Source organism: Monodelphis domestica, chromosome 4 (assembly GCF_027887165.1).
Source record: "Monodelphis domestica isolate mMonDom1 chromosome 4, mMonDom1.pri, whole genome shotgun sequence".
NCBI classification, from domain to species: domain Eukaryota; kingdom Metazoa; phylum Chordata; class Mammalia; order Didelphimorphia; family Didelphidae; genus Monodelphis; species Monodelphis domestica.
The window spans coordinates 182,549,213-182,574,644 of record NC_077230.1 but is presented as its reverse complement, the minus strand read 5'-3'; the positions used below and the strand labels follow the sequence as shown (position 1 = coordinate 182,574,644).

The 25,432-nt window shown below is 36.2% G+C and overlaps 1 protein-coding gene across 3 annotated transcripts in view; it reads left to right on the top strand.

Annotated features, from left to right (window-relative positions):
* SLC25A12 (solute carrier family 25 member 12) overlaps positions 1 to 25,432 on the top strand; it is a 122,585-nt gene that overhangs the window by 38,976 nt on the left and 58,177 nt on the right. For all 3 annotated transcript variants that reach the window (XM_001376047.5, XM_007494366.2, XM_007494367.2), the window contains 4 exons: positions 2,858 to 3,004; positions 7,993 to 8,131; positions 9,376 to 9,469; positions 11,361 to 11,445. In XM_001376047.5, the coding sequence (XP_001376084.2) occupies positions 2,858 to 3,004; positions 7,993 to 8,131; positions 9,376 to 9,469; positions 11,361 to 11,445 (465 nt within the window). The remainder of the gene's footprint in view (positions 1 to 2,857; positions 3,005 to 7,992; positions 8,132 to 9,375; positions 9,470 to 11,360; positions 11,446 to 25,432) is intronic.

Genomic DNA, 25,432 nt, shown 5'->3' with positions numbered 1-25,432 from the left:
CACCTAGCCCTTACCACTCTTCTGCTTCAGAACCAATATACAGTATTGATTTTAAGAAAGAAGATAAGGGTTTAAAAAAAAAGATCATGGATCTTGATATGCCATCAAGACTAAACATTATTCCAAGTGAGTATCCTCCTATCCTCTCCACCCCCATGACTACTAAAATTTACCTATAGCAGTAATCTTATTTTTTCCTATGCTTTTAATTTTCCTTCTTTCCCCTGTAGTAGCCATTACCTGAACTTCCAGTATTATTTTCAATGTTAGTAAGGTTCTCTGCCATTGATCTCTTTTCCAGTCCACTTCCTCAAAAAAGGAGGTGGGGGAACACCCCAGTCTATGATGTTCACTTTCTCCTTCCTGCAAGTTTGGATGGGGAACATTTTTGTCCTTTGTGAGGTTAGATTTTGGGGAATGATTGTAATATAGTCTAGAAGCTTCCTATTCTCTCACCTATATACTCTTCCCATTTCTCAGTATTCACCAAAGAAATGGATCCAAACAGTTTTGTTTTTAATGTGATCGATGTCTAATAAATTTATCTAACTCTGAAGTCTGACATACTTGCCACTGACTCTCTCTTGAAGTCCTAAAGCATAGGCAAGTGAGAAATTGGGGACAGCACACATGTAGAATTTTTTAAAAGGAGAGAAAAAAAGATAGGGTAGAAGGTATATGTGGCCAGGAATTGTCAAGTGCCACTCATACTCTCCCTATGGGATAGTTATAAATTTATCCCCTGCATTTTAAAGTGTTAGGTATGGGTTTTACCTTGATTTGGAACAAAGGAGATGAAATTTCTCCCACTGCCTATTCCTTCTCTTTGAGGTTTCCAAAATGTCCTCATAGCAAATATTTTATAAAATGTTATGTTGATGACTTTTTTATTGTTCAGTTTCCTAATATAACCACTCCAACAGATCTGGTTAAGCTAGATCAACTAACAAAGCATCCATGTTAAAAGGTGTATGTAATATTCTGAACCTGTAGTCTTCCACCTTTTCATGAGAGGAGAGATGTGGTTTTTATTTCTCTTTTCTGAAATCAAGATTGTTCATTTCAATTCATCTGAGTTCAGCTGCCTTTTAGTGTTATTTTCATTTACATAATTGTAGTCATTGTGTACATTGTTCTCTTGCTTCTAGCAAATGCTTTCTTTCAACCCTCCAGTAGAACCAAGTGCTGGCTAAGACTCCTTCATTTTCTAGAGGCTGTTGGGGGGAAATGATTGGAGTAGAGTGGGGGGAAGTAGACTGAAAATGCATGCAGGTGGTTTATTCTGTACTGTCATTTGCAATGAGTCCATATGGCTTATTGTTTGGGTTTTCAGTTTCCTGCACTAAATGCTGTTTTGCAGATGACAAGCAAATCCAAACATGCCTTAATGTTGAATTTTTTTCTCAGTTTTTACAAATAGATCAGATCATTTTTTAAAAGGGATGTCTGGGGACAAATATCAGTATTCTGAACTATTACTCCACTAATTTAATGGCTTGAGTAGCTAGGAGGATGGCAAATTCTTGGGAGTAGTAGAAAGAAAATAAGAAATAAATGAATAACAAGAGTAAGGTTTCTGTCGAGATCTACTCAAGTGCTTCCCTCTATCTAGGATAGGTGATGGTTGTTATTATGGTTTTTTTTTTTAACCCTTACCTTCTGTCTTAGTACCAATTCTAAGGCAGAAGAGCAACAAGGGCTAGGCAAAGCAGAGTTAAGTGACTTGCCTAGAGTCACACAGCTAGGAAATATCAGATTTGAAGCTAGGTCCTCTTGACTCCAGGCCTTGGTGCTCTATGCACTATGCAACCTAGTTATCCTGGTTGTTATTATCGTTAAGAATAATGATGATAACTTATATTCACCTGATATGGACTCTTCTGAAAGTAACCATTTGCTAGTCTTGTATTTATAGAGAACCTACTAATAAAAAATGCAGTGCTATATTCTTATATTTAATGCAATGCTTAAGTATTTAGATTTTGGTGACTATTTCCACATAATTGCACGAAAACAATACATAAGCATTATTATTGTATTGTCCCAACTAGTTGCCAGACTGACAAGGAAGGAACCATCTAAGTTAGTGTTTTCTATAATACCTAGGGCATTATTGATGACCATATCTTTATTTGTACTCCTACTGATTAATTATAAAGTTTGGGTATAGAAAAGTCCAGAAAAAGTACTGATTATAACACTATTTGTTATTGATTATGACTCAGGCAAAATAAGATTACAACTAAAAATAAGAGATGAAAATTTTTTAAACAGTTTTTAAGTCTGAAGTTCTAAAGATTAAAATAACTAGTTGTTGGCTTTTCTCATTGAGTTAATTTGAAAAAAAATGTTTGAGAAATTATCTCTAATTCATTTAGTGAGAGGGAGAGAAGATTTGATTGCAACATTTAGCATTGGAAAACCACAAATGAACTTAAACCATTATTTCAAGAAGTACTTATAGATGACAAGAATACTTCCAAGCAGGAGAGAATAAATTGCAACATAATTTTAAAGCTGAAATAAAGAGCTGAAAACATACTCAGTTTATTTTCAGTGAGGAATACTTTTCAAGTAAAATCTGAAGGTTCTTCTAATTTTTTTCCTCCTTTTTTTCTGTATTGCCTTACTCTAATTCATCATTTCTACTCTGGAATAATATGTAGTACATATGCAAGAAAGCATGCCTCTTAGGAAGAAAAAAATCAAAAGCTTTGTTGTAAATACAGTGCTATTCATTGTTCATTTCTGTTGTCGGCTTGTGTCTGGAAAGAAACTCCCTTTTCTTCTGCAACATATGCTAATGACGTGTACTTTAAGGCCAATTTAATGCTCTGTTTCTAATTATTTCTTATAGGAGCTGCAGCTGGAACATGCAAGGCAAGCCTTTGCCCTGAAAGATAAAAGCAAAAGTGGAGTGATCACTGGACTAGATTTCAGTGACATTATGGTTACTATTCGGTCCCACATGCTCACTCCTTTTGTGGAGGAAAACTTGGTTTCGGTAAGTAAAAAGCTAGGACTTTGATTTTCTCCGGATGGAAATGTAGTTCAAGGGAATGTTTCCTCATCTACAGCCTCAATTCTTTGCATCTATGCCAGGTATTCTGATGAATAATCTAGTCTGATTTCCAAATGTAGCCTAGATCTGCTAAGCCCCTTAGGTCCAGATTTCCTTACATGGGAGTTAAGACTTGTTTGTATAGAGTGATGGATAATCCATAAATAATGGATTATGTGTTAATTTCATGGATATAGTGGAAAGAATTGTTTTAGGGAAGCATGTGATTCCAATGTTGATAAACATACCCTTTAGTTGGGAATTAAAAGATGAGTTGCTAGAGTATCAGCCCTTTTGCTACTGGACTCTTCTTTCTTTACATTTGTAAGCTCCCTAAAGGCAGAGACTTCCTTCCTTCCTTCCTTCCTTCCTTCCTTCCTTCCTTCCTTCCTTCCTTCCTTCCTTCCTTCCTTCCTTCCTTCCTTCCTTCCTTCCTTCCTTCCTTCCTTCCTTCCTTCCTTCCTTCCTTCCTTCCTTCCTTCCTTCCTTCCTTCCTTCCTTCCTTCCTTCCTTCCTTCCTTCCTTCCTTCCTTCCTTCCTTCCTTCCTTCCTTCCTTCCTTCCTTCCTTCCTTCCTTCCTTCCTTCCTTCCTTCCTTCCTTCCTTCCTTCCTTCCTTCCTTCCTTCCTTCCTTCCTTCCTTCCTTCCTTCTCAGTGTTGAGCACAGTGCCTGGCACATAGTAGATATTTATTAATGTTTTATTGGGTTGGATTGGATGAAGTACTTTGAATATTCTTTCTTCCCAAATAAATTTATTTATAAGCATTAACTGACACTGATTAACACTTATTCCTGGTACAGCTAGATGACACAGTGGAGAGAGTACCAGGCCTAGAGTTAGGAAGACTCCTCTGAATCTGACTGAATCTGACCTCAGATTCTTACTAGTTGTTTGACCCTGGGCAAGTCACTTAATCCTATTTGCCTCAGTTTCCTCATCTGTAAAATGAGCTGAAGAAGGAAATGAATGGCAAGCTGCTCTGGTATCTTTGTCAAGAAAACTCCAAATGGGGCCATGAAGATATGGATACAACCAAAACAACCAAACAACAACTGGTTCTTTAAGTTTCTCATAAAGACCTTTGGGCCTTGCATTCTCCCTCAAGCCACCTAACTCCTATTCAGTTCTGCTTGCAAGGCATATCTTGCAACAAGAGTGCGCTTTCTTCATTGCCAGTAAAGTTATTTCAATTACAGGACTTTGTTTAAAGCTCTTAATTTGCTCTTACTCTTGTCTCTTTTTTTCTTTCATTCAATCAAAAATATCTATTAAGTGCTTATTGAGGGCAAGGTCCTGTTGTGTTTTTTATTTTTAATTACATATTTACAAAGGCAAATAAAATGTGGTCCCTTGTCCCTAGCGAGCTTATCCAGTAGGAGAGAGATAAGGTAGATAAACGAATAACAAAATAAAATATTTTTAAAAATCAAGAGGATAAGTGAATTCTCAGGATAGGGAAGAGTGGGGGAAAAGTGAGGTGATATTAGGCATTTGAGCCAAGCCTTAAATGGGGAGTAGAGTTGAGGCAATGATAGGAATAAAGACTTCAGAGTAGGAAAGTTTGGGGGATGCAAATAGTTCACTTTGGCCTTTGTGGTGTACAGAGGAGAAACACTGATGGTTTTTGAATAGTGAATGATTGAGCAAAGAAAAGCATCAAAATTTGTTCTGGCAATGCTGTGTAGAATGAATTAGAAGGGGAGAGATTGGTTAGTTAGGCTATTATAAGAATCTATGTAAGAAAAGACAGCAGTGGATTGGGAACCAGGCTTAGAGATGGGAATTCCTGGGTTCAAATCTAACCTCAGATACTTCCTAGCTGTGTGTTCCTGGGCAAGTCACTTAACTCCAATTGCCTAACCCTTACTGTTCTTCTGCCTTAGAACCAATATGTAATATTGATTCTAAGAGGGAAGGTAAAGGTTAAAAAAAAACAACACCTATGTAAGAGGTAATAAGATAATTTGAACTTCTAAAACATTATTTCCTCTTCCAGCTCTTGGATTAGGAGAAGCAAAAATGGCTGTAGATTAGGGAGTCAAATTATTATTCTCAGTGGACCATATTCCTTAATTCTGCCCTTACTTTGTCTGCCTCTACTTTACTAGAATTAATTGAGGCCCAAAAGTTGGAGCTCAGTTTCCAATGTTTGTTAGGGTGGGAATAGTTTTTCTCCTATTTACCTTCATATCAATCTCTGTAGTCACAGAAAAAGATATATTGTTAGGAAAGCCTACATTCATATAAGGCAGCAGCTTGAAATTGACCCATTCCTCTCACCCTTGCCCCTTCTCTGTATGTGACATTTGGCTATTTGATTTGCCAGAAATGGCACCTGATGCCCATCTATGGTCTAGACATTGCTCATTATTCTGTTAAATAAGCTACCAAGCTCTGAAAAATAACCAGTTGAATTATTCATGGATCAAGTTTTCCCCAAGTCTGGCTTTAAATGTGGGACTAGATTTAGACAATTTTCACATAAATTGCAAGTAGCTGAACATGTTAAATTTTCAGGCACTTCCTCCAGAGTGACCCTCCCTCATTTGTCTATTTTCTTGAGCATGCCCTATACATATGTGTACGTTTTTGATCACTGCTTGTTTTACAAGGAGAGAGGCCAGTGAGTTCTTTTGTTGTTTCAGCTGAAGGTCATTATCTTTGCTTTACACTGGGGTAGAAAGATCAACTTCTGTTCTTTTTCTCCAGTGAATTTGAACAGGATACATGTCACTTCTTACATATTCTACACCCACCCCTCTCCTGTCCCCCAAAACAAAGAAAAGAGGGGGAGGGAAGGACCCCCAAGGGAAGAGTTTGATTCTTTGGGGCAAAGAAACACTTTTCAGTAAGCAGTTCATTTAACTTCTAACTTGGTTGTAAATTAGAATTCTCAGAGAGTCAAAACTTGGAAACTGCTGGAACCTGTCATGCAGTCCCTCTTGGATCAAAGTCAACCTCAATTTAAGTTGGAGAGCTGGCCTCCAGTTTGAGTATAGATGCACTTAAGTTTTTTTTTTTTTAATTTTAATTTTTAAAAATGCTTATTTTCCATTTTATAATCAATATTATGTGTTATTTACAAGGCAAGAAAAGCATTAAAGGTGAGGCAGTGGGGGTTAAGTGACTTGCTCAGAGTCACACAGCTAGGAAGAGGCCAAATTTGAATCCAGGACCTCCGATTTCTAGACCTGGCTCTCAATCTACTGAGTCACATAGCTGCCCCTCCAGGTTTGCTTTTGGGTCAAGTGGAAATTAAATGTTGCTATTATCTGTGTTTTTTCTTTACACCTATAATTTCTGGGATCAAGGTAATCATCCTAATGTAGCAACTCTTTGAATTTTGAATATTTGTTCCTAAAACAGAGTCTGTTTTGACTTACATCCATTTCATAATTTAGTCTTTTATAAACCTCAAATGGGTTTATGTAAGTAGGCAGAGAGGTGAAGTCATCTCCTCCTCATCCGCAAGAACAGTGAAGGTCTTTTCTTTTCTGAGTCCAGAGGGCATATTATGATTCTTCTCTATAAAGTGAGGAAGAAAATTTGACTGTTTCCTCCCTTCCAATTAAATTTTTTTTGTAATTATAATTAGAACACTTATTAATGTACTTATCATGGTAGAAAGAACATTGAATTTGAAGACAAAGGATCTGAGTTTGAGAGTTGGAGAGAACATGAGGTTTGAATCAGGAAGACTCATCATGAATTCAAATCTGGTCTCAGATATTTAGTAGCTGTGAGGCTCTAGGCAAATCACGTAAACTTGTTTGCCTCAGTTTCTTCATTTATAAAATGAGCTGGAGAAGGGAATGGCAAATTACAACTCTAGTATCTGGGGCAGCTAGCCTGAAGTCAGGAAGACTCATCTTCCTGAATTCAAATCTGACCTCAGACACTTACTAGCTATATTACCCTGGGTAAGTCACTTTTTTGCCTCAATTTCTTCATGTGTAAAATGAGCTGGAGAAGGAGATGGCTAACCATTTCATTATCTTTGCCAAGAAAATCCCAAATGGGGTCTATAAAAAGTCAGGCATAACTGAGAAAGACTGAAATATGCTTATTACTTACCTGTGTGTGATCTGAGGCAAGTCATTTAATCTCTCTTTTGCTTATCCATAAAATTAGGAGGCTTACCCTAGAAGAGATACAAATAAACATAATACAAACAAGCTGTGATACATAAATTCTGAGGAGAGAGAAGGATGAGGAACAAGGCAAGTAATGTTGGGCTTTTGAGCTAAGCCTCGAACGTTGGTTAAAATGTCAGATAAAGAAACTATTTCCTCCACTTCAGAGTGGGAAAGTGTGCCATATGTTTGGGATTCTTCCAGATCTAAATCCTATGCTATATTTCAGTACCTAAGTGTAGAATTAAAATGCTAAGGTAAAATTGTTGTAATAGTCTAAAAAAGGTAGAATAAGATAATATTGTTAAAAAAATGTAAAACCTTGAAAAAATATTAATGTGAAGAAAAGCATTTTATAAGATGTTTCTTAGATTGTTCCCTGATAGTCAATAGTCTGGGGTGTAGCTGGATCAGAGAAGACAAGTAGTTCTGTAGCTGAGTGCTATCCAAGAAATGTTTTAACAAATGATTTTCCCATATTGGGAATTATATTTGCTAGTTCTGACCTTACAGGTGAACCATGAAGTCCAGCTGCCTAATGTTGCTTTTTTTCCTTAAAGCTTAAAATGCAAAAGCTCCCCCTTAGGGTAGAAAGAGCAGGCCCCTTCCCAGAACTCCCCTTAGTGTAGGAAGAACACCCCTCACCCCCAACCACTTTTTTTTAAAGCATGTCACATTCTTTGTACTTATGGATCAGTTTGTTGTTGTTTTTTTCCCGGTACAATGATGAGTACTTTGGATCAGTTTCAAGGAAAGTCTAAAATGCATTTTTTTCCCCCATGTCATTTTGTTTCTAGGCGGCTGGTGGAAGTATCGCCCACCAGGTTAGCTTCTCCTACTTCAATGCATTTAATTCCTTACTGAATAACATGGAACTTGTTCGTAAGATATATAGCACTCTAGCTGGAACAAGGAAAGATGTTGAAGTCACAAAGGGTAAGTTTTGTTTGCTTTTTTGTTGTTATTGTGAATGTCTTTATATTTTCCATCTAGTCTTCCATGGGAAATGGCTTAAGTTTACTAACCCTAATATTAGCTTTGGGAAAGTCTGCTATTCCAGGTGAACTAGCATGTCCCATCTAGCCCACATGTATCCCTAGAAATTCAGTGGGATTTAATAAGATGGTAAGAGTGAGAAATGGAGGAAAGGAGCTGACAGGGTTCCAGCAGGGAACTTGGGCTACATTGTGAAGCAGGGTGGTGATGCTATAAGAGCAAAATGTTTAGGCTGGGGTGTCAGATCTGTCGATGGAACTAAGAATTTGGTAGTTATGATAGCATGGTGGGTGACTGTGGCTATTGCCTTGTTTCACTGTTATTGTGTCTTAGGAAAGTAATTCCTTTTTAGTGAGTTCTGTCAGACAGACTTAGCTGAGTGGAAAAGAGCTGGTCATTTTCACCTGTGACTTGAAACCAAAGAGAGAATTTTAGCTTGATGCTGTTCACCTTTGATAATCCATCATAGTAACATTTTTGACTTTTGTGGTAATTTGGTAATGCACAAATAATTCTTTAATAGATGTTTGGGTCTTTCAGTACTGCAGATATTTATGGGTTAGCATTTGGGAAACAAAGATGAAAGGAAATAGTTCCAACCCTTATGGAACTTACATTCTCCTAGGGAGGAAATTGGGGATATGACAAATATAATTCAGTATGTATTTATTAAGTGTTCTTGAGGCTAGGCACAGAGGATATAAAGACAAAAATGAAAGTCTTTGCTCTTAGGAAGCTGTCATTCTCCTGGGGGAATACAATGTCTACATAGATAAGTGAATACAAGATTATTTCATGGTGGAGGGAGAGTATTGACAATGGTAGACTGAAGTGAGAAAAGCCTATTGAGTGTTACCTGAGCTGGGCCTTGAAGGAAGCTAGGGATTTGAAGAAGAATCCATCCACATATATGTATAATAAAAAGGTAAGAAGTCATGGAAATGCAAAGGAGGCATCCAAAATGCACTGGGAATATTTGAGGAAGGAAAGAATACATTTCTGTGTGTATGTGTAATGTGCTCAGTAAATGTTTAAATTCAGGAATAATGTTGGTGGTGGTATTTTTGCTATTACTGTCTAAAGCCCTGTATAACATTAGCTTCCAGACCGCATTAATTTAAAGTAGGACCTTGGTATCTATGTTCTGCAAATTAAAAAAAATACTTATATTGTTCCCCTCACAGAGGAATTTGCCCAAAATGCAATAAGATATGGACAAGTTACACCATTGGAAATTGACATCCTGTACCAGCTTGCAGACCTGTACAATGCTACTGGGTAAATAGTCTAATGATAGGAGATGAAGTTTATAAAGCAGTATTTAAGAAAATTCGGTAATATGACTTTATGTTGAAAGCAAAAAATTGTCTGTAGAACCTGGTCTGGGGTGAGTTCAGTTAAGGATTCAGTTAATCTGCTTCTCTTAAGTAATTAAGTTGTTGTTCAAGAGTCCATAAAGACAGAGAAGAGCGAGAGCTCTATTTTGATGGTTTGACTCTTCATTTCTAAGACTTTGTACATCCCTTAGGGGATGAGAACAAGAAGTGGAGTTGGGACTGAATCATCAGGGGTCTAGTCATGTATTGAAGAAAAGAAGAGAGTATTATTGATTTACTCTCAGGAGGTGTTATTAGAATAAGAAGGTATCTGGAAGTTGACCCTTATTCAAAGAAGAGTGAGTCTTCTGTGATAAGTGGTCATGTGACAGAAGCCAAACTACAGTAAGATTTTATGACTCAGTAAGGCACCAAGAGATTCAAAAGTAAAATGTTTTCAACCACCAGCTCTGTATTTGGGATAAAGGAATTATGTCCTATTAAAAGTTTCTAACTTTTCTAAGTGGACCTCTATCACTTATTCCTAGTAGCTCTTTTATAAAACAAATATAATTCTTGTAAGAAGAATCACTAGAAATAAGTCAGTGGGAAATCTTTTATTCAGTCAGAATTTCTGTACCCTAAAGATAATCTAATGGGTTTTATTTTTAGATATTCTGTATAACGAGTAGTTCCTAATGTTAGGATATATTACTGAATAACATGAATTCTCTCCTTCTAAGATTTGCATATACATGTAATTTGTTGCCTTAGAAGTACAAAATGGTCAGGCAGGAGATTGTTGTTTTTTTTTTTTATTTATTACCATGCAATGGAAAGAGCCCTGTCCTGGAAGTTAGGAGACTTGGGTTTTAAACCAAACTTTGTCATCATCTATTATTGTGACCCTGAGCAAATCACTTAAGGATTCTGAATCTAAAATTCTTATCTATAAAATGGGCTAGAATATTTTTAAAGTCTTTTCCAGTTCAGTAATTCTCAGTCTTCTTCATGACCTGCTCAAATGTAATCAGTCTTTCTGCTCTGCAGGTGGCATAGCCTCTGCAAACTTGTTTTTGTGGGTCTAATTTTTTTTTAAACTTTTACCTTCTGTCCTAGAATCAATGCTCAATACCAGTTCTAAGGCAGAAGGGTTGTAAGGGCTAGACAATTGGGATGAGGCGACTTACTCAGTAGTGTGGGTATAATGTTTTAAGATAACTTGAGGGGGCAGCTGGGTGACTCAGTGGATTGAGAGCCAGGCCCAGAGATGGGAGATCTTGGGTTCAAATTTGGCCTCAGACACTTCCTAGCTGTGTGACCCTGAACAAGTCACTTTGCCTAGCCCTTACCACTCTTCTGCCTTAGAATCAATACATTGATTCTAAGATGGATGGTAAGGGTTAAACAAACAAACAAACAAACACAAATTAGCATTACTTATATTGTATTTTTATTTCTTTTATTAAGCATTTCCACAATTAGATTTTAGACAAAACTCAAGAGTTTGGGACTACATGGGCTAAGAGCTATATGTTTGACACCTCTGCTTTAAGTGATTGGCAAAATAGGTTCTTGCAATAATAGTATATGTATAATGTCTCATGTTGGTTTCTACCATAAATTCAGCTTGATTTTAGCACCCTTCAATTACCTACTATATGCAAAACTTGGTAACTTATGATATACTTCATTAGGGTCTCTTCTAAAGTAAGCCCTATATGATATATAATATGTTTTTGTGCATTTCTTTTAACTGTGATAAGCCAAGATCCCCAGCACCCCCCAACCCCAGTGGTTTATATTTGTTGTTTAATCTAACAATTATTTCTCGCCTATGTTCTTACCCGAAGGCGTTTGACTTTGGCAGATATTGAGAGAATAGCACCGCTGGCCGAAGGTGCCTTACCTTACAACCTGGCAGAACTTCAGAGGCAGGTAGGAGGAATCCCATAAACTTAATGACTTTTTAAAATGCTAAAATAGCAAGTTAATGAGGGTATAAAGCTTCTGAATGTTTGTTGTGAAAATTTACATTCCGCTTCCCATAAAGAGACTTACTCAAAGTATCAGATTAAAAAAAAATCCCATTTTCTTCTTCTCCCCACAAATCCACACATCTAGAAAAAAATTCCAGTAAAGGGACCCAGCTTATGTTTTTGTTTTCCCCCCCTTAACTTATTAAAATAAGGAAAATAACAGCATAAACACATAGGATTGATTTCTCTGGGATTAGCAATCTTTTTTCTTTCAGCTGTCTAGTCATGTTTAAAGGTTAGTGTTATTAAGTTCACTTTGTATAATTAAGTTGACATTTATATGCTATTTTAAAAAAATACAACACAACCCCAAACATTACTGCATGAAATATGTTATTCAATGGGTGTGTTTTATAAGACTGCTTGTGAGCAGATATATGTGTGTATGCACTTACATACACAGAAACCAAATGATGTATATATTCATGAATTGTAGGTACAGTCTTGACTGTGATTAAAGAACATGAAACCCTTCTTCAATTTTTTTTCTATTTTAAAAAGGATTGATTTAATATTTTTTAATTCTCATAAATATAACCTAATTTCAGTTTATTTCACAAGTATTTAAAGTACTGACTTGAATTAATTAAAAAACTTCACCATTACATCATAATTCATTCTTATCTATATTTCTTCTTTTTGTAGCATCTGAGATTTTACTATAGAGGAATAAACTAAAATTTAAGATGTAAAAAGATACCCAGAAAGGGAAGACTTTGTTGGGAGATGGACAGTCTTTTTCTAATTGGTTTTCAAACTCAAGTAGAGACTCTCAGCAGTAGAGTCTTTCAGAATACTCTGGGAGTTAGTGCTGTTTCAAGTGGGCAGTTGAAATCATAGGAGTGAAGAGCAGACAGCAGAAATTATGACAAAATGGAACTTAATAGATGAAAATACTTGTCCCTTTTGAGAATAGAAAATGGGGATTTGCTCAGAATTTGTCTTCATTTGCCATAGGAAAACTACTAGTATATATTGTCAGTGAACATATTTGATAGTTTTTGAAAACAACATGAACCAGATTTTTTAAAAGTTCCTAATGCTGCTCTGCCCCCACTGCGTCTCTTACACATAGCACAGTGCAGAGTTTCCTTGGAGGTCTGAGAAATGTTGCAATTTCTGGCGCCTCTTGTCTAGATATGTCCTATCTCATTTGTATTGGAAGGGTGATGTAATTACTTTTCCTGGTGTGAACTGGCTTCTGAAGACAGGTTCAGAGATGAATTACTAGCATTTTCTGGCAACCCTGATGCCTTCTAAGCCGATGGGGATCTCCACAAAGAGTCTGGCCCATTTGGAGTAGAGCCCTGTTGGGATATCCAGTGAGAAGCCTAAGCGCTTTTCTATTCTCCTCATCATTCAACTAGTATCAATGACCCCATTTATCTATCTAAGATAAAGTTACCCCTTCCAGTACAGCATTTCCTTAGCATCAAAAACGCTGGCAAATTTATTTAGAAGAATAGCCAATAACATTTTGATTCATGATGTAGCTTAATTTTTTTTTGCAACAAGTTGCAAAAATAATTGGACTTATCTGTTCAAATTCAAATTCAAATTCCACATCTTCAAATGCCTGCTGTATTAATCTGCCTAGGAGTCTCATGGGCATCTCAAACTCAGATATCATAGGAGAAGATTTAGAGTGAATGCATTAGATACCATCTTGAAGCTGCTATCTTTCTCTCCTTCATTTCCGTATGGCATTTGTATTTACAAACTCTTTAAGAGCATAGATATTAATTTTTGTGTTTTTTTCCCCGGTGCCAGCAGCTAGGTGGCATGGTGGATAGCATGCTAGGCCTGAGGTCAGGAAGCCCAAGACACTTAGTAGCTGTGTGATTCTGGGAAAGTCATTTAACCCTCTTTGCCTCAGTTTCCTCAATGGCAATTCATGCCAGGATTTTTGCAAAGAAAACATTAAATGGAATCATGAAAAGTTGGACATAACTGAAACAACTGAGCATCCTTAGTGCCTCTAATGCTCCTTTGCATAGACTAGTTGCAGGTGAAAAAATATGCAGATAGTTGGAAATGATTTTACCAAACAAAAACCAATCTAGTGTTTACAACCAAGAATCTTCAGTTTGGATAGTTCACATTCATATAGCCTTCTTAATTGAATAAATATCAAATTTATGTTAAACAAATGTTAATTAAGCATCTACAGTATACATTGTACTATGGGCCAGACTCTTGGAATAACAAAGACAGAAAATGAAAGTTTTTACCCTCCAAGAAACTTACATTCTTCCTGGCTCCTACTGAAAGAAAAGCAAGAGAAAAGTTATAGATTTGAAGAGAATGCTGAAGAAATTGTATTTAATAGACAAACTGGGAAAATTGAATGGAAAATGTAGGGAATGACATCCTTGTCTCCCTCCTGCAAATATACATAAAATAGTCATACTTTTGACTCTGGGCCTCCTCCACTCTCTATAACCCTTTGTGATCTTATCAGCACTCATCTCATCATGGACTGTCATCTCTTTTAAAATGACTAACAAATCTACACATTTAGCCTTGTATCTCTTTTCTAAGTTCAAATTCCACATCTTCAAATGCCTGCTGTATTAATCTGCCTAGGAGTCTCATGGGCATCTCAAACTCAGCATATTAAAACAAAAAAGAACCTATTCTCTTTCTCTCTAAATCCATTTCCCTTCCTCCATTTTCCAACACCACCTTCCCTCCACATCCTCCCCACCACCATTAGAATATAAGATCCTTACTAGTGAGTGCCATTTTTGTTGAAGACAAACCCCAGAGACGTCTTGAGACTTATAAACCTGTCATTTAAAAAGGTAGAAAATATGAAATAGCATGGCATATTAGAAAGGAAAGGAAAGGGGCAGCTAGGTGACTCAGTCGATAGAGAGCCAGGCCTAGAAACAGGATGTCCTGGATTCAGATCTGGTCTCTGACACTTTTTAGCTTCATGACCCTGGGTAATTCACTTAAACCCAGTTGCCTAGCCCTTACCTCTCTTCTGCCTTGGAACCAATTAGTATCTTAGTTGTAGTATTAGTAATTTAGTATTGACTTCAAGACAGAAGACAAGGGTTTAAATAAAATTAAAGGATCTTGCTTAAATTCAAATTCTATAATTTTTTTAGCCTAGTGACAGCAGTCAAATAGTAAGAGGATCTGGCTAAATAATATCTGACTCACTTGAAACTCTAAATTCAGTGACATTTGTGGAGTTGCAGAAAGAGCATCAGATTTAGAGTCAGAGGACCTGGGTTCAAATCTTAACTTCAATATTTATTACATATATGACCTTCATCAAATCACTTAACCTTATTAAGCCTCAGTTTCCTTATTTGTAAAATGAAAGGAATGGACAGCCTTGAAGATAATTTTCCAAAACCATTTGTTTATTTGACTCACAAAAATTACAATGAACATGTGTCATTCTCCCTTTTTGGTAATCATTTTAATTTCCTTATAATTTCTCCTGTATTACCAGTCTAATAAAATATAATCCTTTACCACTAATTAATTGTGGTAGCTAGTTATTACCATTTTTACCTTTAAAGCAATAAGAATGAACATCCCAACAAATCCCTACTTGCTGTTTGATGGACTTGCTAGGAATGATGATTATTTATTTGACTTTTGTGGGGATAATTAATTAATTTGTTAAACATTATTGAATCTTGTGTGAAGGTTGGTCTGTAGTGGGAATACCAGTTAGGAGATTTCCTCTAGTAGTCTGAGAGGCAAATAAAGACTTCAAGTAGGCTGGTGGTAGATTGGACAGAAGGGGATGGATTCAACAGTTAAGTTTTTGGAATCAACAGGTCTTAGCAAGTGGATGTAGAGAGAGAGGAAGAGGGAAGAAGATTACAGATAACTCTGAGTTTTGATCCTGAGTGACTGCAAGGAAGGGCACATTTACGTGGAAGGTGAGGAGTTTTTTGAACATTATGGACATGGACAAACCACTTGATAGCCCTGTGAGGGATACTAAGAAAATCAGGATTTGGGCTTAGCTCTCTTAATGTTTATCAGCTAACAGTATAGTATATAATTTCTCAAAAATTGTTGTCCATGAAAACCAACCGTGGAATAATAGCGGGAGCCACAAGATATGTCTAAAATATAGATATGCACCATATGGAAATCATTAAATCTGGATTTTCTTTGGCTTAGATGAATCTAGGCAAAGAAATTCCCCTTCACTGACAGAGTAGCAACTCCCTTGTGATTTTGATTTTAGAGATTTTTGCCTATCTCCCTGGGGCACAGAAAGAATAAGGACCTGTACATAGTCACATAGGCAGGATGTGTTAGAGACTTTAATGGAGTCAGGTTATCTTAACTCCAAGACCAGCTCTCTGATCTCTAACAGTGACAGCTAACATTTGTATAGTGCTTGCAGGTTTTCAAAAAGCTTTACATGTTATCTCAATATGGTCCTAAAATATTGAGGGCTGTCATCTGATTTCATTGGGCTCACATTGATTTTATTGACTATTATGAGGCTATTGACCTAATAAAACTTTTTAAAAGCCACGTAGTTATCTGATAAATAAGGGATAGGTACTGTTATTATGGTATTCTTTAAGGGAAAGAGACTAGAGGGAAACATCTAAATATTTTAAGTTTATTGATGGGAATAGGAGAGAAAGGACGGTAACAAAGGAGAAGGAAAAGTTCTTAATCTTATCCCCAAACCTAAATTCCCTTAATACAATCCTAATGGCTAACTGAGCTAGGCTAAATAAGTTAAGTTCCCCCCAAACAGAACCTCACAAAACAGAGTCCAGTAAATGAGCCAGGATCCCAGAGACAAAGTCCAAAATAGGTCCAGCAGAGAAGGGATGGTTCTTCTTTGGTCACCTGTCTAGCTGTGTGCAACCAGTTCAAGCAGTATCCTCTCAAGCTGGTATCTCAAAAAGGGCCATAAAACTTGTAGAAAGATGGAATTCATAGCTATTCCAAAAGCTTCACCCAGAAGTCTGCTTTCAGATGGGACCTTAGAATCCAGGCTCTTATGTAATTCTGTGTCACATGCTCCCTGTCAATCATTTTGCCAGTCATTTTGCAGAATCATTTTGTAGCAAGGAGTCTTTGCTTACTACAGTACTAGGATGTGGCTGTGTTCTTCTTTGTCCTTGATGTCCTTTGAGTGTTTTCTATCATCCTGTCCTTCTCTTCAACCTTTTTTCCCCCCTCCAATTCTGCATACTTATAAGCTCTTCTGCCACTCCTTAGCCTTGAAATGCCACAGTCATTGTATCCATTCCCTGAACCCTGGCAAAAGGAACTGTCCCTTCATTTAGACTGTGACAGACATAGTAGTGTCCTAAAGAGATTTCTTTTCTAAAATACAAATACATATTTACACTGATAAGCCTCTTTTCTATATCCTATTATCTTGTATCCAAATTGTCATGAGGAAAAAAGATTTTAGAATATCTTTTTGGGGTTATGAAGAAGGGAAAGAGCTATCATGGGGTGGGGGAGGATTGTTTTGTGATTAGAATTTGGATCAACAGGTAAAAGTTATAGGAAAGTGCTTCTATTTTGTCCTAAAGGCTGCTAATGAGTGAAAGACCAGTGGTGCATCAGTTATAAATACATGAACCTGGAGCAGCAGACTGAACATTTCCATAGTGTTCTCAATAGGCTGTCATCAATCAGTGCTGAAGTCACTGACCATATAACTCAGGTTGAAGTCAATCCCTCTTTAGCCAAACTTTCAATTGAAGAAGTTTTCCATGTTCTTAGACACTTCTCGTGTGGCAAAGCACCTGCTCCTTATCCCCTTCCAGCAGAGATTTACAAGGCAGGAGGTCCCTTGCTATTATAAAAACTGACTGAAAACATCCAGGTTATATGACAAGAGGAGGTTATTCCCTAGGAGATTAAGGATGCAACCATTGTCCATCTCTATTAAAGGAAAAGAAAATAGTTGTCCTCTGATAATCACCAGAGTGGGGAGTGAGGACTTTCTTAGTCATTGCTGGCAAGGTTTCTGCTAGAGTCCTTTTTAATAGCTGATTCATTCACCTGGAAGATGGCCTTCTACTCAAGAGCCAGTGTGACTTCAGAATGAACTAAGGAGTAGTCCATAGGGTGTTTGCTACCTGACAATGCCAGAAGCAGAAGAGAAGTCTATATATAACATTCTTCTGTTTGACTAAGGTCTTTGATTTTGCCTTTTGTGAGGGCTTGTGGAAGATCATGGCAAAATTTGGTTTCTTGGAGAAGTTCATTAATATTGTATGTCAGTTGCTTGATAGCATGTGTATATAAGTTCTGGATAATGGATGATGCTCTCACACTTTCCTAATCACCAATGGAGTGAAGCAGGGCTATGTGCTTGCCATCATGCTTTTTAGCATATTTTCAGCAATGTTTTCTGACACCTTCTTTGAGGGAGGAAATGGCATTAAAATCAATTCCCACACAGTAAATCATTTAAATTGAAAAGGCTGTAAGCCAAGACTAAAGTGGAGGGAGATTTAGTATACAACTTTGTGTTCACAGATGATTGTGCACTCTGAGCCTGAAATACAACAGAGTATGAATCAATTCTCTGCCACTTGTGCTAATTCTGGCCTGACAATTAACACCAAAAAGATAGGGTCTACTCTAGCCAGGACCACACCATCTATCTGTGGAATCATTGGTAACAGCAAATGGAGAAATTTTGAAAGTTGTTGATAAGTTCATTTACCTTGGCAGTATACTTTCCAGGGATGTCCACATTAAGTAATGAGGTTGATGCATGCATTACCAGAAGTAGCTCAATGTTTGAGAGGCTCTGAAGGCAAGCGTAAGAAAGAAAAAGATATCAGACTGAAGGTCTACAGAGTTATTCATTGTGTTTTATTCATATGAAGCCTGGATAGTATACCAGTGCCATGCCAGGAAATTGAATCACTTCCATCTGAATATTCTTAGGAAGATTCTGGAGATCACTTGGTAAAATAAAGTACGGGTCATTAGGACCCTTTCTTGAACTGAACCTTCAAACATTCAAATTCTACTGCTACAGAAAGCTCAACTGTGATGGACTAGTTACATTTTTCAAATTCCAAAGCCAATATGACTGTTTTTACAGAGAACTCACACAAGGCAAGTGCTCACATGGAGACCAGAAGTGTTGCAAGGACATTCTAAAAGTCTCTCTGAAGGACTTTAATATTGATTATGAGACATAAAAGACACTTGCATAGGACTCTCCAGCATGACATGCTGGCTCCATGCTATATGAGCAAAGCAAAATTACAGTAGCTCAAAAGAAATGTGATTTGTACAAATTCAGAGACATCTCCATCCCAAATGTCCATGTGGACTATTTGTGTAGACCTGGGGTAGAGTCTTCTGTGTTTATATTGGTCTGATCAGCCACAGTTAGACACAAATTGACCCCAACATAATGATGTTATTTTGGTCCCCTTTGAATATGAATGACAACAACCAACTATACCACAGTTTGTTCAACCGTGCCCTAATTGATGAGCATTTTTCCCTATTTCCAATTCTTTGCCACCACAAGAAGAGCTACTATAAATATTTTTGTACAAAAAAGCTCCTTTCCTTTTTTTTTTATCTTTCCTTGAGCTATAGACCTAGTAGCAGTATTGCTGTGTCAAAGTGTATGCTTAATTTTATAGCTCTTTGGGCATAGTTCCAAATTATTCTCCAGAATGGTTAGACCAGTTCAAATTCCACCATTAGTCTCCCTATTTTTCTATGTCACCTCCACCTTTCATGATTTTCTTTTCTGTTATGTTAGCCAGTTTGACAGAGTGTATGTGGTGTGAGGGAAGCTCAGAGTTGCTCTAATTTGAATTTCTTTAATCAATAGTGATTCAGAGCATTTTTTTTAATGTGGCTGTTGGGATAGCTTTGATTTCTTCTGAAAATTGGGAAATGACTTTTATAAGTTTGACTCAGTTCCATCATATATTTGAATATATATTATTTATCAGCCTTTTTTGGAGAAACTTGTTCTAAAAGATTCCCCCACCATTGTTTTCTGCTTTCCTTTTTATTTTGGTTGCATTTTTTTTATTTGTGTAAAACCTTTTTAATTTTATGTAATTAAAATTATCCATTGTTTTTTCTATGATCCTCTCTGTCTTTTGTTTGGTCATAAATTCTTCCCTTATCCATAGATATCAAGGGTAAAAATTTCTATACTTTCCTAATTTGCTTATAATTTCGCCCTTTATGTATAAATGATGTACCCATTTTGACCTTACCTTGACATACATTGTGATATTTGAGTTTATGTCTAGTTTCTGCCAAAGTGATTTCTATTTTTCCCAGCAACTTTTGTCACACACCCCAAAATCTTGGATCTTTGGGCACAAGATTATTATGGTCATTTACTACTGTGTATAGTGTATCTACTCTATTTCACTGATCTACTGCTCTATTTTTTAGCCAGTGCCAGATTGTTTTGACAATTATCGCTTTGTAATATAGATTGAATTCTGATATTGGTAGGCCACCTTCCTTGATTTTTTTTTATTCCATTGCTATTCTCGACCTTTTATTTTCCCAGATGAATTTTTTTACTATTTTTTTTCTAGCTCTACAAAATAATTGGTAATTTGATTGATATAGCACTGAAAAGTAAATTAATTTATCTGGAATTGTCATTTTCATTATATTGTCCTTTTCTACCCAGGAGCAATTAATGCTTCTTCATTTGTTGAGATTTGTCTTTATTTGTATGAAAAGTGTTCTGTAATTATGTTCATGTAGTATCTGGGTTTGTCCTTGCTGATACATTCCATAGAATTTTACAGTGTCTGCAGTCATTTTAAATGGGATTTTTCCTTCTGTCTCTTCCTCCTGGCTTTTGTTTGTAATATATAAAAATACTTTTTTTCTTTTTTATTTAATTTGGTCAATTTCAAACATTATTACTTGGTTACAAAATTATATTCTATTCCTCCCTCCTCTCTCTCTGCCCTTCCTGTTGCCGACGCGCAATTCCACTGGGTATTACATGTGTCCTTGATCAGAACCTTTCCAAAAAAAAAAGAACTTATTTCCATGCTGTTGATGTTTGTACTAGGATGTTCATTTAGGGTCTATATCCCCAATCATATTCCCCTCGACCCATGTAATCAAGCAGTTGTTTTTCTTTGGTGTTTCTACTCCCACAGTTTTTCCTCTGAATGTGGATAGTGTTCTTTCTCATAGATCCCTCCGGGTTGTTCATGATCACTGCATTGCCACTAATGGAGAAGTCCATTACATTCGATTGTGCCACAGTGTATCACTCTCTGTGTCACTTCCTCGAGGTTGTTCCAGTCTCCATGGAATTCTTCCAGTTCATTATTCCTTTGAGCATAATAGTATTCCATCACCAACATGTACCACAACTTGTTCAGCCATTCCCCAATTGAAGGGCATCCCCTCATTTTCCAATTTTTTGCCACCACAAAGAGCACAGCTATGAATATTATTGTACATGTATTTTTCCTTATTCTCTCTTTGGGGTACAAACCCAGCAGTGCTATGTTGCATCAAAGTGCAGACAGTCTTTTAGCACCCTTTGGGAATAGTATAGAAATACTTTTGATTTGTGTGGATTTATTTTTACATCCTGCAACTTTACTAACATTGTTAATTATTTCTAGTTTTTTAGTTGATTCTCTAGGATTCTGTAATTATGACATCATGTCATCTTCAAGGAATGATAGTTTTGTTTCCTTGTTGCCTATTTTTATTCCTCTAATTTCCTTTTTTTTGTCTTATTGCACTAGCTAGCACTTCTAATACAATATTGAATAATAGTGGTGAAAATAGACATCCTTGTTTCATCTTGTTCTTATAGAGAATGCTTATAGCTTAATCTTGTTTCAGATAATGCTTGCTGTTGGTTTTAGGTAGCTATTAGGTATCATTTTAAGAAATATTTCATTGCTTCTTTTGCTTTCTAGTGTTTTTTAGTAGGATTAGTTATATTTTGTCAAAAGCTTTTTCTAACTCTTAAGATAATCATGTGATTTTTGTTGGTTTTGTTATTGATATGATCAATTATGCTTATGGTTTTCCCAATATTGAGCCAGCCCTGCATTTCTGATTTAAATTTCACCTGGTCATAACATTATCTTTGTGATATATTGCTATAATTTCCTTGCTAGAATTTTATTTAAAAATCTTTTATATCACATTCACTAGGCAAATTTGCTGATAGTTTTCTTTCTCTGGTTTTGTTCTCCTTGGCTTAGGTGTCAAAACCATATTTGTGTCATAAAAGGAATTTGGTAGGAATCCTTTACCTACTTTTTAAAATAGTTTATATAGTATTGGGATTAAATAGTCCACAAATGTTTAATAGAATTCACTTGTAAATCTATCTGGTTCTGGGAATATTTTCTGAAGGAACTCATTTATGGTTTGTTCAATTTTTCCCCCTGATCTAGGGTTATTTGAATATCTTAATTCTTGTTCTGTTAATGTGAACAGTTCATGTTTTTGTAAATATTCATCTATTTTGCTTAGATTGACAGTTTTGCTGGCATATAGTTGGACAAAATAACTCCTGATTTTATCTTTGTGGATGGTACATTCCCCTTTTCATTTCTGATATTGGTAATTTGGTTTTATTTTTTAAAAATCAAATTAAGCAGTGGCTTATCTATTTTATTGTTTTCCCCCATAATACTAGCTCTTGGTTTTGTTTATTAGTTCAGTTTTTTTACTTTCAATTTTTTTCATCTCTCCTTTGATTTTTAGTATTTTTGTATCAGCATTTAATTAGAGAGTTTTTATTTGTCCGTTTTCTGTTGTTTTTTGTTTGTTTGTTTTTAGCTGCATGTTCAATTTATTGATTGTTCCTTCTCTCTTTTATTGTTTTTATGCATTTAAAGATATAAATTTTCCCCCAAGTAATGCTTTGGCTGCATCTCACAAGTTTTGGTATGCTATCTCATTGTTGTCATTCCCTTTAATAAAATTATTGATTGTTTCTATGGTTTAGGATTAGATTATTTAGTTTCTAATTAATTTTTAATCTATGCTTCTTTGGCCTGTTATTGAATGTAACTTTTATATTCAATTCAATTATATACAATTACACTACTTAATGTAACTTTTATTCCATTATGATCTGAAAGTGATGCATTTAACATTTTTTATGTAAGGTTTTTATGCCCTAATACATTGTCAGTTTCTGTGAATGTACCATATACAGGTGAGAAAAAGGTAGATTCCTTGCCTCCCATTTAGTTTTCTTCAGAAATCTATCATATCTAACTTTTCTAGAATTCTATTCATCTCCATAACTTGACTTCTTGTTTACTTTATAGTTAGACTTATCTAGCTCTGAGAGGGGAAAATTAAGGTCCCTTACTATTATTTCTTCCTGTAACTTATTTAACTTTTCCCTTAAGAATTTGGATATTATGCCATTTAGTGCATATATATTTACTGTTCAGTGCTTTACATATATTCCTCCTCTTAAAGATAATATATAAAGAATTGGATGTTGGGGAGGGAGAACAATGAGAACTATGGACTTTTGCAGTGTTATGGTATGAATATGGCCAAGAAATGTTGTGGGGGACCTATGAGACAAGCTAAGGTGAAGGCTCCCTTATCAGAGTCCTACATCCCAAGTGTGCCGAGTCCAAAGTTTTCTTGGGGGAAAGTGGAAGATAATTTACAGAGTATGGACAACATTGTGTGGAGATGGTGGGGAAGTAATATGAGACCTGGATCTAGACAACAGAATGTGAAGATTTTGCAATCAGAGCCTGATCTCCCAGGGGTAGAATACAAAGTTCAGGTAAGGTCAAGATAAGCTTGATGACTCATATGTTTTCTCTTCTTTCTCTGGCCATCATTTTTGATTGCATAGATTTCTGTACTTTTTTGAGCTAGGCAAATGGTTCATCTTTTTTCTTCAGCCTTGGTTTCTGCTATCCTGTACTCAGTGAAAAAATAGTTGTTTCTGTTTATTTTTAAATTTTATTGATATCTTTTATTTTTTGGACTAATGTTTATTTCTCTCCCTAGTCCCCTAAAAAACTCCTTTTAGTAACAAAGAAAAAAGTTAAGCAAAGATGAAAAATTGCATTTTAGGAAGATTCTTTTTGGAGAAGAGCCACATGTTTTTAACCAACTGTTTCTATGACCAAGATTGCCCATTACTTTGTGTTTGGCCACCCTTTCATGTCATTTTAATTTATTCTCCATCCCCCATTTGAGGAAACAAGGAAATAATTAAAATGAGGAAGTCACAAGAATTAAGTAGTTTTGAAAGGTTTCTTGTAAAAGATGAGATTTTAGCTGAATCTTAAAGGAAGCCAGGGACATCAGTAGGTAGAGTTGAGAAGGGATCATTCTAGGCATGGAGGACAGCCTGAGAAAAAGTCTGGAGTTAAGAGATGGGAGTATTTGGTTTGTGGAACTGCCAAGGGGCCAATGCTACTGAATGGAAGTGTATATGGTTGTGTAAAAAGGAATTCTTTATTCCTTTTTTAATTTAACGGGGGACCTGGAGGTCCTCTTACCATAGAGATATGTAGGGATTAACCAGCCCACAGTAAAAGGAAGGAGAAACCTTAGAGTCAGGGAGGAGAAACCATAGAGACAGGAAGGAGGAACCATAGAGACAGGAAGTGAGGTAGGAAAAGGTTATAAAAGGAGTCAGTTACTAACAGTTGGGGGTCAATTGCTGACAGTTGGGGCTGGCAGTTGTGGGGAAGTTGGCTGCTGGGAATGTGTTGGTTTGGTGGTTGGCATTTAATTGTTGGAATATAAAGAAGGGCCTGAGTTTACTGAGAGGGCTTTTGGCTTTAGCCTTTAGAGAGTTTTTTGGCTTTTGAGTTTGGGGCTTTTGGTTTGGGCTGTTAGGTTTTTTTCCTTTCTTGAACTTTTTAGAAGGTGGCTAGCCTTCACTGACAGACCTAATTAGGGTTGGATTAAACACTGATTGGGTTGGTTTTGATTTGACTGGATTAGGTTTGGAACTTTGTGGGTTGGTTGTTATTAGCAGTAGTTATAGGCAGTTATAGGTAGATATAGGCTGTTTTAGGTAGTAATTATAGGTAGTTATAGGATAACTAGTATAGACATTAGGAAATTTTCTTTCTCTACCTCTTTCCTATATTTCTCTCCTTTATTATTTTCATTTTACTATATTCTTTTACTATCTCTATTTTTAATTAAACTAAATTATTAATTATTAAAAGCTGCTAGAAGTTTTTTTCCTTTGGCTTAAAAGGATAATATTAATTTACAACTCTACTATATTCTCATTAAAACTTAAATTATTAAAAACTACTCTCTTATTTTTTCAAAACTCCTAATTTAACCCTTATGATGGAGAGCAAAGTTTCCAAAGATGGGAAAGGTAAGAGAGGGCTAAGTTATGAAGGGCTTGGAATGCTGGAGTATTTTGTACTTGATCTTTGAGATGACAGGGAGCCAATTGAGTTTATTGAATAGAGGAGTGACATGGTGGGATTTATGCTTTTAGGAAAATTCCTTCATGGGCCAAATGAAGGGTGGATTGGAATGGGTAGAGATTTGAAGCAGGCTGACTCGCCAGCAAGCTATTGCATTAATTTAGGTGTGCGGTGATAAGAGGGCTATTGGAGGAAGGGAGGAGGGATAGTGAGGAATCAGGGATGACTCCTCAATTGCAAGCCTGAAGGACTGGGAAGGATAGCATTGCCATCTTCAGTAATAGGCAAGATAAGAAGATAAAGAAGCAGGTGGAAAGATAATGAGTTCTGTTTTTGGTGTGTTGAGTTTAAGATGTCTACTAAATAATCAATTTGAGATGTATGAAAGGCAGTTTGGAAATATGATATTGGAGGTTGATAGAGAAGTTGGAGTAGAGTCATCTCTATTTGAGAATCCTCAATATAGAGAGACAGTAATTAAATCCATGAACACTG